At 45.6% G+C, this 15,589-nt stretch overlaps 1 protein-coding gene across 3 annotated transcripts; it reads right to left on the bottom strand.

Annotated features, from left to right (window-relative positions):
* Positions 1-29: 29 nt before the first annotated feature.
* Positions 30-3,768, bottom strand: LOC136453583 (uncharacterized). Of its 3 annotated transcripts, none has more exons than XM_066454141.1 (6): positions 3,451-3,768; positions 3,237-3,343; positions 2,227-2,725; positions 1,456-1,571; positions 657-864; positions 30-156 (listed from the first exon to the last, which is right to left on the bottom strand). In XM_066454141.1, exons 1-5 carry the CDS (start codon positions 3,718-3,720, stop codon positions 660-662), a joined length of 1,197 nt encoding a protein of 398 aa, XP_066310238.1. In that variant the 5' UTR covers positions 3,721-3,768; the 3' UTR covers positions 30-156; positions 657-659. The 3 variants fall into 3 exon arrangements, with proteins under 3 accessions (XP_066310238.1, XP_066310239.1, XP_066310237.1); XM_066454142.1 differs by lacking the exon at positions 30-156 and adding an exon at positions 237-397; XM_066454140.1 differs by lacking the exon at positions 30-156 and having other exon boundaries at positions 406-864.
* Between the last annotated feature and the right edge of the window lie 11,821 nt (positions 3,769-15,589).

Raw genomic sequence — 15,589 nt, 5'->3', positions numbered from 1 at the left:
AACGCAAATATCATCGTATTAAAATTTGCCCGGGCTCCAAAGTCTTCCTGGTTCCGCTACTGTGTGTACACCATTTTGCGTGGACGGTGGACCAAGAGTGATGACTGCGAAGAGCGAGTCTGCCACGTCTGAATGGACCCGGAGAGGCGGAGACGCCTACATTACAGACGATGAGATGAAAATGACAGGACAAGAAAAACGGCTGCTACTTCGGCATCAATGCCAGTAAAAAGGAGAAAATGATAGCACTAATTAGACATGGTCCAATTAGGCTGAAAGGCTTATAGCAGAAAGCTCCATTTGGAAGATCAATAGCCCAAATCCGAATCGCATATCAAGCAAGGCCTAATACAAAGTTACCATGAAAGGTAATATTTATCGAAGCACCAATCATATCCTGCACATTGTAATGTAGGAAATACATTTAAACTTTAAAGGGATAGTACCTTGCCAACATTCCATTTTGAAAACAGAAACATAATAGAGGCCGTGTTCTGGACTACAAGTTCTCTGCGCTAAGGCAATAACAACCCTGCATACTTTCACAGCAACGCGATGCAAAAGTCGCGATTAAAGCCTAAGCGTTCAGGAAACGTTATTTGGCATAGCAAACTGAGAACCACCACCACATTTTCGTAGCAGAATTCAGCACATACCAGCTAGATATTTGCTACTCCAATGACGTAGGCGTTCCAAGCATCTCCCTGATTGAAACGCTGCAATTCTTCGTACTTCACGTCTCGGTTGGCATTATATTCCTTGGCGTTTCCACTTGACTGGGTATTTGGCATCTCCCTGATCCAAACGTGGACGGACTTGAATCCAGCTTCCTCCAAGCAGTCCTTGATCTCTGGTATCGACCATCTGCCCAAGAGCAACGAGAATTACACATTTGAAGATGGTATTTCTTTAGTTGCTGAAAATAATCAAATTGTCTTGCAAATGCAGTGCATAATGTCCAGAGATAAAGATAAAATGGCAAGGAAGCTTCACTGGTACTTTTAGAAGTGTACAGCTACAGCTGACAACAATTACAGAAATCCCCAAAGATAATGTCCTTTATTAGGAGCTACATAGAGATGGCATGGAAGAAAGCAGAAAGCATACTGTCACAGAAACATCTAAAGCAAATACCAGCCAAGAAAATTTCAGATAGATGCTGCAAGCCAACGTCATGCCATGGTGCAATACTGCAATCAAAATGTTGTTAAACCTATACCTAGAGTTTCAATGTTAATGAATGAGTTCTAATCACCCGCAAAAAAAAATGAATGAGTTCTAATCTAGTGAACTAGTGAAGTAGCTGAAAGAGTTACACACTTACAGCCTCTGTAACATTTCACCAAGTGGGTTTCAAAAAAAAAAGAAAAACATTTCACCAAGTAAATGGGAATAATAAGCAATAAGCAATGATTCTGAAGTGAAATTTTGATAAGTGATGTTTAAGCTACTTACAGGCGCCAATGGTATGTGAAAGCATGCCTCAGCATTTGTTTTTTTCCAGCTTGAAAGTGGAGACTGATCCTTGTTTGGCGACTGATGATATCAAACTCATCTTGCTCCCAGAAATACTGTATGCAAGGTTATACATAACGGGGAGAAAAAATCAAGATTTAGTACTGCTCTACTCTGATTAAGCAACTGCAAACTGCGACGTATCAACTTGCAAAAGTACAAGGGCGCAAATTATAAGACTAGGACGCTAAACGCAAACTGTAATGGAGATATTATAATCTTTATGCACTACCAAAGATCCAACCTAAATTTCAAAACAACTAAAGATATTTAAGAAATATAAAACCAGGTCAAACAAATATATCTCATTCACTCCACAGATGGCAACTCTTTGTGAGTTGCTAACTTTACATGTCTTAAATATATTAGCTTACTACATTTCCATGCCAAATTAAATCAAACATAACATATAGCTGCAGAAAAATGAACTGGGACACCAATAGAAAATTATATTGCTCAAATAGGAAAATATTACACTCAAACATATTCTACGTTGCATATTACTGACAATGCTACCAATATATCTGTTGGCACGCTGTAAATTCTTATAGATACTGCAAACGTTGATAAAAAAAAGAAAAGGAAATCATAAATATATGCCAATCTTAGGATATTTTGGGTCTACCATGTTTCCCATTACTTCCAAAGAATAGGACCTTCATGATCTTGTAACTATTATTCAATGCTAGCAATTAACTCAACATCACTCACCGTGAAACTGGGGAATTTCCGCTGGAGACGTAACTTGCGTTCAGATGATGTGCCACCGTAGGCATCCATTACAAATATACCACCTCTTTTCGAGAGCGCACTGCATACATGCCTGAAATACAAAACCAAGTGCTTCCGATTATGCAGGCAACAGCAGCTGTAGTTGAATGCACAGATAATATCCCTTCCAGGAAAAGCTGCCTCTGACATGGTCGAATTGGCTAAGTACTTTGAGTCAGCAAGACCCGTCTGCTCGCAACTGTTACTTCCTGAGCCATTGTCGTTGTTCACATCTAGACTATGCACAAGATCACTAAACTTTTGCTTGACAAAACGGGCTTCCTTTGGTTGTAGAACATTTCCATGGAAAAGCAACATTCTTGAATATCCATCAGCTCCAATCTTGCTTAGGTTGTTTTCAAGGCACCACTCAAGTGACTCAAGATCCAAATCTAAGCCGATTGCTGTCCTTCTAGCATCAGTACGGATCCACTCGGTGCTGCCAAGATGAAGGCCATAAATCATGAGCAATAGTGGATACAAACAACCTAACTAATAACCCGACTAATAGCTCAAAATAAAAAAACATAGCTAAAAGGTTATTAATTGGCTTTCGCAAACTAAGTACTACTCGTAACTATTAATAGATAGAGGATCTAAACGGAGCTCAACTAATATGTTAGCTAACAGCTCCGCTAGTAAAAAGTTATTAGCTAGTTTTCTCCTGCTAGCAACTAACTATTAGCACTCCAAAAACAGGGTCTAAATCTAAGCCATCTCTCTAGTCTATAGTCTGTAGCATATTTAAGAAAACAATTTTTTTTTGCTAAATAGTAACCATTTGGATACTTGTGTAGTCTTCTAAAAACATGTGCACCAACACCAGAATGGAAATATCTGGAAACGATTTCTTGCTGAAGGGGCTGTAAAACACAGCACTAAGTATCCAAGGTAACCGAGAAAACGAAGGCCGGACGTTCGTACAGAGGCTATCATGCTAGTGCTTTGACCTGAGGAGGGCCGTGCCACAGAAATCCTCCTGCAGGTGGAGAGGGACGCGCCCGCCGACGTACATCAGGAAGAACTTCTGCAGGTAGCTGATGTCCCCCTTTGGCGACTAAAGACAAAATATCACACGCATTGGCATATCGTCGAACAAGTTGTGAACACAGAGGCTTTTCACAAATCCAAGCTATTCATGAATCTAGCTGAGGTATCAGGTACCTGCACGGAGAGCTGGTATAGGTGAAACTTGGAAGGCATTGATCCTTGCCATTGGTCCTGCTCGCCTGCTTCCGCATCCCTCTCTGGTTCGTCCTCCAATGTTGCTTCGCTGGTGTCGTCGTTGTCGTCAGAGGAGTCCTCGTTTTGGCACGGTGGCGCGTCGTAGGCTGACGAAGGTAAGTCGTCGCCGTCCTCGTCGCCGAAGTGCGACGCCCGGCGGCCGCGGCCCTGTCGGTGCGATTCCCTCGGTTTCTTTCCGCTTTTGCCCATCGATTCTGTGTCTGAACTCTGGAGACAAACAGCAGCGCCTTATTTGGAAACTGGAGTACTACAATCTACTTTTTGCAAAACAGTCCTCGTGCTTGTTCATATTTTGTATGCTTATAGAGAGACACAATCCTTATGGGGGTATGGCCCCTGATATCCCCAAGACAAGGTATGGGTCGCACCATCAGATGTGATCCACATGGACCGCACCATCAGATGTGTCCCAGCCCACAAGATTAAAACGTGCACGGCGCTGCTCGACGTGCACCGCAAGATATTGTATAGTATCAAATAGGCTACTTTTTGTGTAACCCTACCCCTCTAGAGTATATAAGGAGAGGCAGGGATCCCCTAGTGGACACGATACTTAATACAATACACCAAAGACACAGGACGTAGGGTATTACGTCGATCAGACGGCCCGAACCTGTCTAAATCGCTGTCTCTGCGCCTTGTGTCACCATCCGGTTTCTAATCACGCGCACATCCACCGATCAATCTACCATCGCGGGATACCTCTCGGTGGATTGTCGAGCATCTTTTATCGACAGTTGGCGCGTCAGGTAGGGGTGTGCGCTTGATCCCATGGTGAGCCAGATGGACCTCAAATCAACAGCGCGTTCTCGTCAATAATCTCATGGAGATATATGTCGGTCAACGACGACGATTCATTGCTGGCTACACTAGCCCCCGCGACAGCAGATCCGATCTCAGAACCATCTCCGAGGTCGTCTTCACCAACAACTCACCGCCCGCCAGGTGCTCGCTGTCAACGTCGACCAGATAATGTCATACGCCACCGACCAGACTTTCTGTCTAAAGCTAAGTCACGCTTTAATATTTTTTCCTAAATATTCTCCAATCTCCGTATGTCACTATGATGTTTCTCTGAACTGTTTTCTTTATATTTGCTCTCTAAATGATTTTCTGAACCCCCGAACAATCATGTTGATGCTTGGACGCCTCCAGAGACGGCCCCGTCTCTGGCTCCTCCCTATACGTGCACGAGCGTCTGCCCTCTACGTTATGAGTGGTCGACAGCAGCTCCTTGGTGATGCATGTTTCTCCTACACGTGCACGGGCTCCGCGCTCGACGTTATGGACTATGTGCTAGCTAAGGCTGGAGACTCAGCTACACACTAACTGTTCAGGTGATTTGTATTAAATATAAATACATTTTTACACCAACTGATCGTCGAGCTACATATGCTATTTCATCGCCATTGCTGATTTTTCTTCGTAGTTTATATATCTTTACATCATGTACTACCCGTTTACACATTTGTATTGCAGAATCATCGTCCAGGTGGTCGGACCACCTGGTGCTCAGACTTCTCCACCGATCGACTGGCCGGGCCGCTTGGTTCATGGACTCCGTCGCCGACCAGTTGATTGAATTGTTTGTTGGTCACTTCTACTCAATGCTCACTTCGCCATCGACCAGTTGCTCAGACTGTTCATCGCTCGTGCTTCATCGCCAGCTACGTCGGTTACTCCTCGACCCTCGGATTCATCGTACTCGAGGACTAAGTGTGCATACTTCACCCCACTTCACCTTGCGGACATCGCCAGCTACGTTGGGGACTCCTCGGTGCTCGGACATCGCCACCTACGCTGGGGACTCCTCGGTGCTCAGACATCACCGCCAACGCTGGGGACTCCTCGGTGCTCGGACATCACCGTCTACGCCGGGGACTCCTCGATGCTCCACCATCACCAGCTACGTCGGGGACTCCTCGGTGCTCAGACATCGCCGCCTACACCGGAGACTCCTCGGTGGTCCGATATCGCCAGCTACGTCGAGGACTCCTCGGTGCTCGGATATCGTTGCCTATGTCGGGGACTCATCGATGCTCGAACATCGCCGTCTACGTCGGGGACTCCTCGCTACTTGGACGTCGCCAGCTACGCCAGGGACTCCTCGGTGCTCGAACATCGCAGCCTACGTCGGGGACTCATCGATGCTCTGACATCGCCAGCTACGTCGGGGACTCCTCGGTGCTCGGACAACACCGTCTATGTCGAGGACTCCTCGGTGCGTGGAAATTGCCAGCTACGTCGGGGACTCCTCGCTGCTCGGACGTCACCAGCTACGCTGGGGACTCCTCGGCACTCGAACATCGCCAGCTACACTAGGGACTCCTCGGTGCTTGAATATCGCCTGCTACGCCGGGATCTCCTCGGTGCTCGGACATCACCAGCTACGTCGGAGACTCCTTTGGTGGTCAGATCTTGCTACGTCTCATCGGTGTACTATCAAGCTACTCCATGTTGTTCGGATCAGGGTGATGATCTTGGGTAGCACATCTGGGGTCTTGATACGCACATGTCGGATGATGTCAGCGAAGCTTTTAGACTTTTTTTCTTTGACCCTGCTACAAGATTCATTCTTCATCTTCCTATAGGCTCGGGGACTAAGTAGGCACACTTCACCTTACGGTGAATGTACGCTTTTCTCATCTCGAGGCTATGTCTGGGGACTGGCTACCTGCTCGGCTGGTCTTCTACTTTCTTTGACCCTGCTACAAGATTCATTCTTCATCTTCTAGCAGGCTCAGGGACTAAGTGGGCACACTTCACCTTACAGTAAATGCGCGCTTTTCTCATCTTGAGGCTATGCCCGGAGACTGCCTGCCTGCTCGGCTAGTCTTCTATTTTCTGACCCTGGCACCATGTGACTACGACACCTATTGTTAGGCTCGAGGACTAGCTGTGGGGGTATAGCCCCCGGTATCCTCAAGACAAGACATGGGCCGCACCATCAGAGGTGGCCTAGCCCACAAGATCAAGGCATGCATAGCGTTGCTCGGCGTGCACCGTAAGATATTATATAGTTCCAAATAGGCTACTTTTCTTGTAACCCTACCCCTCCAGAGTATATAAGGAGAGGTAGGGGTCCCCTAGTAGACATGATCCATACATCTCAATGCAATACTTCAGAACACAGGATGTAGGTATTACGTCATACTAACGGTCGAACCTATCTAAATCTTATGTCTTGGTGCTTGTATTACCATCTCGCTCCTGATCTCGCTCACCTCTATGACAAATCTACCATCATGAGATACTGCTCGATGGACTGTTGAGCATCTTTTGTTGATAGTTGTTCCCACTAGGTGCTCGGTGGGCACACTTCATCGCACGGACGTCGCCAGCTACGCCGGTGCTCGGACGTCACTAGCTACACCGGGAACTCCTCGGTGCTCGCACATCGCCAGCTAAGCCAGGGACTCCTCAGTGCTTGGACATCGCTAGCTATGTCAGGGACTCCTTGGTGCTTAGACATCCCTAGCTATGTGGGGAACTTCTCGGTGCTCGAACATCGCCAACTTCATCGGGAACTTCTCCGTGCTCGAACAGCGCCAACTTCGTCAGGAACTCCTTGGTGCTCGGTCACCGTCAGCGACGCCGGGGACTCCTCGCTCCTCGGTGCTCGGTCATCGCCAGCGACGTCGGGGACTCCTCGCTCTTGGTGCTCGGACATCGCCAGTGATGTCGGGACTCCTTGCTCCTCGGTGCTTAGACATTGCCAGCTACACTGTGGACTCCTCGGATGTCGCCAGCTACGCTGGGGACTCCTTGGTGCTCGGACATCGCCGCCTACACTAGAGACTCCTTGGTGCTCAGACATCGCCTACATGGGGGACTCCTTGGTGCTCGGACATCACCGCTTACGCTGGGGACTCCTTGGTGCTCGGACATCGCCAGCTATGTTGGGGACTCCTCGGTGCTCGAACATAGTCGGGGACTCCTCGTTGCTTTAATATCGCCAGCTACATCGGGGACTCCTCGGTGCTCAGACTTCATCGCCTACGTCGAGGACTCCTCGCTGCTCGGACGTCGCCAGCTACGCCAAAGACTCCTCGGTGCTCGAACATCACCGCCTACACCTGGGACTCCTCGGTGCTCTGACATTACCAACCACGTCGGGGACTCCTCAGTGCTCGAACATCGCCTACGCTAAGGACTCCTCGGTGCTCGGACATTGCCACCTACGCTGGGGACTCCTCGGTGCTCCGCCATCGCTAGATACATTGGGGACTCCTCGATGCTCGGACATCACCACCTATACCAGGTACTCCTCGGTGCTCCGATATCGCCAGCTACGTTGGGGACTCCTCGGTGCTCAAACATCACCACCTACGCTAAGGAGTCATCAGTGCTCGAACATTGCCACCTACATCGGGAACTCCTCGGTGCTCGAACATCGCCACCTACGCCGAGGACTCCTCGGTGCTCGGACATCACCACCTACATTGGGGACTCCTTGCTGCTCGGACATTGCCAACTACGCCGGAGACTCCTCGGTGCTCGGACATCGCCACCTACACCGGGGACTCCTCGGTGCTTCGACATCGCTAGCTACGTCGGGGACTCCTCGGTGCTCGGACAATGCCGCCTATGCTGGGGGCTCCTTGGTGCGCGGACATCGCCAGCTACACCAAGGACTCCTCGCTGCTCGGACGTCGCTAGCTATGCCAGGGACTCCTCGATGCTCGGACATTGCCAGCTACGCCAGAAACTCCTCGGTGCTTGGACATCGCGAGCTATGCTAGGATCTCCTCGATGCTCAAATGTTGCCAGCTACGCCAGGGACTCCTTTGGTGGTCGGATCTTGCTACGTCTCATTGGTGTGCTATCAAGCTACTCCATGCTATTTGGATCAGGGTGCTGATCTTGGGCAGCACGTCTGGAGGCTTGATACGCATATGTTGGATGACATCGACGAAGCTTTTAGACTTCTTTTTCTTTAACCCTGCTACAAGATTCATTCTTCATCTTCCAATAGGCACAGGGACTAAGTGGGCACACTTCACCTTATGGTGAATGTGCGCCTTTCTCATCTCGAGGCTACGCCTGAGGACTGGCTGCCTGCTCAGCTGGTCTTCTACTTTCTTTGACCCTACTACAAGATTCATTCTTTATCTTCCAGCAAGCTTGGGGACTAAGTCGGCACACGTCACCTTGTGGTGAATGTGCGCTTTTCTCATCTTGAGGCTACGCCTGAGGACTGGCTGCCTACTCAACTGGTCTTCTACTTTCTGACCCTGGCACCACGTGACTACATCACTTACTGTTAGGCTTGGGGACTAGCTATGGGGGTATGGCCCCTGGTATCCTCAAGACAAGACATGGGTCGCACCATTAGAGGTGGCCCAGTCCATGAGATCAAAGCGTGCATGGCGCTGCTCAGCATGCACCACAAGATATTGTATAGTACCAAATAGGCTACTTTCCTGATAACCCTACCCCTCTAGGGTATATAAGGAGAGGCAGGGGTCCCCTAGTGGACATGATCGATACATCTCATACTCAATACAATACACCAAAGACATAAGATATAGGGTATTACATTGATCAGACGGCCCGAACCTTTCTAAATCGCTGTCTCTGCGCCTTATGTCACCATCTAGTTCCTGATCACATGCACCTCCACCGATCAATCTACCATTATGGGATACCCCTCGGTGGACTACCGAGCATCTTTTGTCGACATTCCTCGTAGGATTTTTTTTGAAAAAGGCAAGGCAATACAAGTAGTCTGGAGTATTTTTGTATGCTTATACAAATGGCCTTTGGTTTGTGGGAAATGACAGGATTTGGGATAAGCAAATGAAGGAGTCTTTTTAGGTGGGATAAGATGAACAGGAGACACATTGCGGAACTCAAATCTAAAATGGGTCTTCAACATAATTGTTGACACAAAAATATGGTGATGTAATCAACACATAGCAATCCGAATGATCTTAACGGAGTGAACCCAAAGATTTGTTTAGCTTCAACACAAAAATGGTCGGTTTCGGAACCAAAGGTGTGCAAGTCAATTTGACCATACAATTGACAAGGAGAGAATAATCAGTAGTTTAAGGTAGAATGTGTCGGTGTTGCACCAGATAGTTCCAATATGTGACCAAATAGCTGATTGATATGGCCATGGACTACAGAGTCAACATCCAGCAATAAAGCAATATAAGAAAACATCATCGGCTAAATAGAACATGATCAGTATAAAACATTGAGTTGATAAAATGTTGAGCCATGGTGTCGTCACCCACACCGGCCCACACCTTCTTCCTCGTGTGCGCATGCCATCACTACGCAGCCAAAGCGCATGGAGCATTGTTGTCGCCGTCTATCTGGCTGGAGCCGTCGTAGCCGGTTTGCCACCACCACAGCTCATGTGGGCAAGCTGCTGAGGGATAGCTCGGGTCTTGCCATGGCCAGGCCGTGGTCGCGCGGGCTTCCATGCCCCTCACCGGTGGGTTCCCGCCGCCACCGTGCTTTCCCTGGTAGGGATTGACCGCCGGCCGGTGCGTCCGCTCCATGCTCCACTTTTGGGGAGAGAGAGGAGGTGAGAAAATGGGAATAGAAACTAATATAGGGTTCTCATTGCAAAATACGTGACTCATATGAACAGTATCGTACTAAATAGATAAAAGCGTATGGATGTTTTTGCAAAACTACCATCGTGTTTGGGCTTGGCTGCATGGGCCGCTATTGCGTGCGCGCCTGGTGGGCCGCCGGTCAGGCGCACCGCTGGGCCAGCCTATCATCGCCATGGCGCGAGCAGCGTTGGGGCTATTGGGCTGTGGCCTGCCTACCTCATGGGCCGTCCCCACCGCCTGCCCACGCCTAGGCCACGCGCATGCCTACGGGCCGAGCCGACTCATTGGTCGTGGACCGCGCTGAGGCTGCGCTCACCATGGGCCGTTTGGGCCGCGATGCTCTTTTCGTTTTTCCAATGAATTAGTGAAGATTTCCTAAAATAAATTCTGAGCTAATTTTATTATTTGAATATCTAATTATTTAGGAGTCCAAAAACTGTGGAATAAATTTCATTGAGTTCCTAATATCATGATCTATCTATTAGCGTATTTGGTTTATCTAGTTTTAAAATGTTTCTAGGGTTGCTCTAATTATTTTAACATGTTTAATATTGTTAAAATATGAACTTGTAGGAATTTCCGTGATAAATCAGTGATAGTGTTGACTCTAAAAATTTTACAGTAAATTACTAATATTATTAACTGCTCACTGTAATTTTGCTAGCTCTAGAATAATTAGTTTGCTAGATAGATAATGATGTCCTATTTCGAATAAAGATTTAACCGATAGAATGAAATAAAAAACACCTTGGAATTGTATAACTAAAACACTTGTTGGGAGATGACACCTTTCTTGACGATGTTGATACATAGATTAGTACATTGGTCATTAGAGCTAGCTTGTTAGTTCATAGTATGTACTCTGTTTTAAGAGTTGTTGTTACCTGGTTAATTAACTGTTGCATGATCTCTGCATCGCATTGCATACCATAATAGGGATGATGATGGATCATGGAATTATTAGGAGTATCGGAAAAGATGGTGTCTCGATGATCGTATCACTAAGATGGAATACTAACTTTTGGTTATATTTTACCTAGGCAAGCCCTGGTGCATAACCCCTATTTTTCTGCACTTTAAATTATATTTATACACTAAGTTTTAAGTAGTTGAATGAAACCCACTTGCATATATATATCTTTATCCTATTAGTCTTACTAGTATGACAAGATCGTGTAGATTGCTATGCTATAGGACTCCGATAGAAGTCAAGTGATTGTCTGTCACTCGCGAGAGATATGAAATATATTACTGTATTATTATCACTTAAAATATATAAATGGTGGAAAGGAAAAATAGAGACCGGGAAGGGATATAGTTTGGGTTGGGTGTAAGAGGTTGTGTCCTATGGCTAACGGGGCATAGCTTGGTTACACTATTTTCCCTGCCTATGTCGGTTTAGGACTGACCGTTGCAATGGACGCTAGGCAAGTCACAGATTTATTATTCCAAGCACATACTTGGGTATGGGCGTAGGGAAGACTTGTTGCTCTCTTATCATGGGCTCTGGCTCTTTCTGGACCAACTGTCAGGGTGATTTTTTGGTGGAGGTCCTTGCATCGCACTGAGTCAAGGACTCAAGGATGGGGGCTTGGAGTCCTAGTTTGGACGAGGACCTAGACCCCGTGATAGGAGGGTAGTGGGTTGGTCCTTCTTGTGCCTAGGGTACAAGTGGGGTGTGTGTTTTTGGGGTATCCAGCTGGGCTCATTGATTCGTGAATCACCACCATGTCGGTACGACCTATCTAAACTCTACCATCGTAGTAAGAACTAGAAGGTGAAAGATGGTAAAAAGAAATTTGATTACTTACCACCTGCTTGAACGTAGCACATGTGCTTATATAGAATGGTTAGTTAATGAACGAATGATGACTGCTAATAAAATTGAATATAAGGACACACGCTTAGTAATGCTTCCTGTAGATGCAATAAACTCACAAGCCAGATAGCCTTGCATATCCTTGGAGTCGTTTCTTTCCTTCTATCGGTTAAGTCTTGCTGAGTACAATTGAGTACTCAGAGTTTTATTTCGCCCTGTTGTAGGTGATAGATGGATGTTAGAGCTGACTTTTATGTGTGGATCCCTCCTGTTGGGCTTATAGAGGATTCCTTTACGTTGTGATCATAGTCTTTATTTATAACTCTCACTAAATGTTTTTATAAATAGAAGTTTTATAATCTATTGTCATAGTCTATATATACCAATGTTGCATCATGTCATGAATATATCATTATTTGTGCTGTAACACTGATCATATGTTTATGTTCCGCTGTTAAATTAAATTATTCATAACTCTGATAACATGTTCATATTCCACTATTATAAACAATAAATATTATACTCTGATGCTGTATGAGAAGTGATGTAAGAAATGGTTAAATGATGTAAGCTTTGTTCTCTCATTTGTGATCTTGATGGAAAAATGTAGATTTTTTTGTTCTCCCTTTGGGTGTACTTGATGAAACTACGTAATTTGGTGTCCTCCTTTGAGTACTTAGTGTCTAATGGAAGATAAGTATTCCTAGGAGGCATTAGATTATGCGGTTCTACCATAGGTACCCATCCATGTGATGCTGCTTGATCATTTATCCAGCTATCTCTATATGCTTTAGCCAAATAGTACAATAATTCTTTGAGCGGTGGAGTGCAGGAGCAAGAGCTTTTGGTCTTCTTGAGCTTATCATCTAGAGTGTTAACATGTTGACTCATGCCACAACCAGCCCTATGCAGATGTGACGTACAACAAGATTGGCTTGCAAGCTTCATGTGGTGGCAAATCTTGGCAATATGGATGATGTTCTCAGAATAGATCCGAAAGCTCAGCTCAAACAATAAACTGAATTAATTAATTCTGTTGACTTCTGATCATATAATGTGGTCCCACAAAGCATGCCAAAAAGTGTGTTAACACAAAAATATGGTGATATGATCAACACACAGCAAGCCAGATGATCTTGACGAAGTGAACCCGAAGATCTGCTTAGCTTCAAAACAAGAACGGTCGGTTTTGGGACCAAAGGCGTGCCAGTCCATTTAACCCTGCAATTGATAAGGAGAGAATAATCAGTAGTTTAAGGTGGAACGTGTCGGTGTTGCACAAGACAGTTCTAATATGTGGCCAAATAGCCGATTGATATGGCCATCGACTACAGAGTCGACATCAGTAATAAAGCAATATAAGAAAACATCATAGGCTAAATAGAACATGATTAGTATAAAATATTGAGCTGATAAGTTTGATAAAAAGAGTATAACATGTAGCAGAACTAACCAATTTATAAGAGCACAAGTACAATAGCAGCCCGTAAGCGATCGCACTGTCATTGTTGAGCCCATATAAACCCGGTAGTCCGTCGAGTACCACGATGGGTCTCGATTAACCATCAACATACAACCAAGATCGTACATGATTCAACATATATATCACATGTTACATAAGGTTCACAAATACAGTTCATTCATCAGAGTATGAATTAAGGCTATTACAACCCGAGTTTAAGTAAAATAGTAGTGGAAGCAAATTAAAGTTTAAAACTAACATCTACCATCATAGTTCAAATACAATGCCAACTCATGATCATACTCCTAGAAAAGCATATAAGAAGGATTAATAAGAGATGCCTGCCCAGGGCTCACTCCTCGTCCATAGCGGGACAGAAGCAGTTCTTGCAATAGCTGTGATAAATTATACCATCTGTAGCAATGGGAACAAAACTCTGAGTACGAGAAGGTACTCAGCTAGACTTACCCGTCATAAACCAAAAATAAGGTGACTCCAAGGATTATGCAAGACTTTATAAGTGGAGGTAGCTTGACAATATTTTGCATAAAAAGTGACTAATTCAGTTGTATAATTATAATTTGATCATCAAGTTAATTATAGCTATTTATCTCTAGATTAGCAACTACCCTATGCCAAACATGTGGTATATCATTTAGTAGCATACAATAGTAACCATAGCCAGTGTAGTAATTCTATGTTCATCCGAACTATTATATTTCATAACACAGTTACTATGATGTTGGAGCTAGCCAAGTTTCTCACTGTTCAGGAAAGACGGCGATTCGAATCGATTTCAACCAGCTGGGAATTTATTCCTAACACAAACCCAGGCAGACCAGATCAATGATCACCTTAGGTCACCTTTGGTATAACTTAGGTACACATTTTGTGGATTCAACCAGCACTGCACAATTAGGGACAACCAGCTATCAAGACGATCAGGACTACTGAAAGCTCTAGTTTGGTTTTAGTGAATTGATGAAACCCAAAGTGCTAACCTAGTTTATCAAGTGATCATGATATAGGTAGCACACTCCAAGTTGCGAAGCAAACAAAGATCATAGCATGATGAAGATGATGCCATGGTGATGATCAAGTGCTTGGACTTGGAAAGAAGAGAGAGAAAAACAAAAAGCTCAAGATAAAGGTATAAACCATAGGAGCTATTTTGTTTTGGTGATCAAGACACTTAGAGAGTATGATCACATTTAGGTTTGATAGCTGTACTATTAAGAGGGGTGAAACTCGTATCGGAATGCGGTTATCAAAGTGCCACTAGATGCTTTAACTCATTGCATATGCATTTAGGATCTAGTGGAATACTAACACCCTTGAAAATGTTTGTGAAAATATGCTAACTCATGTGCACAAGGTGATACACTTGGTGGTTGGCACATTTAAGCAAGGGTAAAGAAGTTAGAAGTGAAATGGAGTTGGTCACAATGATGCTGGCGTCGGTCAACTGACCAGACGCTGGGTCGCTCTACGACCGGATGCTGAAGGGCTACATCCGGTTGTGTTGTCGGTCGGCATAGTGATTAGGGTTGAGCACCGGACATTGGGCTGTGTCTGGTCAAGCATGATCGGATGCGCCCGGTTGGCAAAAACATGTTTTAGACCCTTACTGTAAACGACCGAACGCTAAGGGTCCAGCGTCCGGTCAGCTCTGTCAGAGCGTCCGGTCAACATTTTGACCGTTGAGATCAAATGTTCATAGTTGAACGAAGAAGACATGTGATCACCATCGGGCGATCGGACAGTAAGGAGCAGCGTCCAGTCAGCCCGTGACATGCCCAGTGAAGGGGTATAATGGCTCTATTTTATGGGGGCTTCTATTTAAGCCCCATGGCTAGCTGTAGCTTATAACATTTGGCCATTTTCATTGACATAGCAACCTTGTGAGCTTAGCCAAAGCCCTTCCACTCATCTCCATCATTGATTCATCATCATAGTGAGATTGGGAGTGAATCCAAGTGCATTGCTTGAGTGATTGCATCTAGAGGCACTTGGTGTTCGTATTTTGCTGTGGATTTCGCTTGTTACTATTGGTGGTTGCCGCACCTAGATGGCTTGGAGCAGCGAGGATCATTGAGCGGAGGGTGGTGATTGTCTCCGGCTCCAATCGTGGTGATTGTGAGGGGTTCTTGACCTTTCCCCGGTGGAGCGCCAAAAGGTACTCTAGTGGATTGCTCATGGCTTGTG

Source organism: Miscanthus floridulus, chromosome 5 (assembly GCF_019320115.1).
Source record: "Miscanthus floridulus cultivar M001 chromosome 5, ASM1932011v1, whole genome shotgun sequence".
Lineage (NCBI taxonomy): Eukaryota > Viridiplantae > Streptophyta > Magnoliopsida > Poales > Poaceae > Miscanthus > Miscanthus floridulus.
Note: the sequence above shows the minus strand (reverse complement) of the source record. Positions and strands in the feature narration are given on the sequence as shown.

What these genes read in the sequence shown, in the direction of transcription:
- LOC136453583 (XM_066454141.1), bottom strand. Translation starts at nt 3,720, where the DNA reads ATGGGCAAAAGCGGAAAGAAACCGAGGGAATCGCACCGACAGGGCCGC. An exon ending in GGAAATTCCCCAGTTTCACG is followed by an intron (nt 1,572 to 2,226) that starts GTGAGTGATGTT and finishes CCTTGCATACAG; the next exon opens with TATTTCTGGGAGCAAGATGA. An exon ending in TTCACATACCATTGGCGCCT is followed by an intron (nt 865 to 1,455) that starts GTAAGTAGCTTA and finishes GCTCTTGGGCAG; the next exon opens with ATGGTCGATACCAGAGATCA.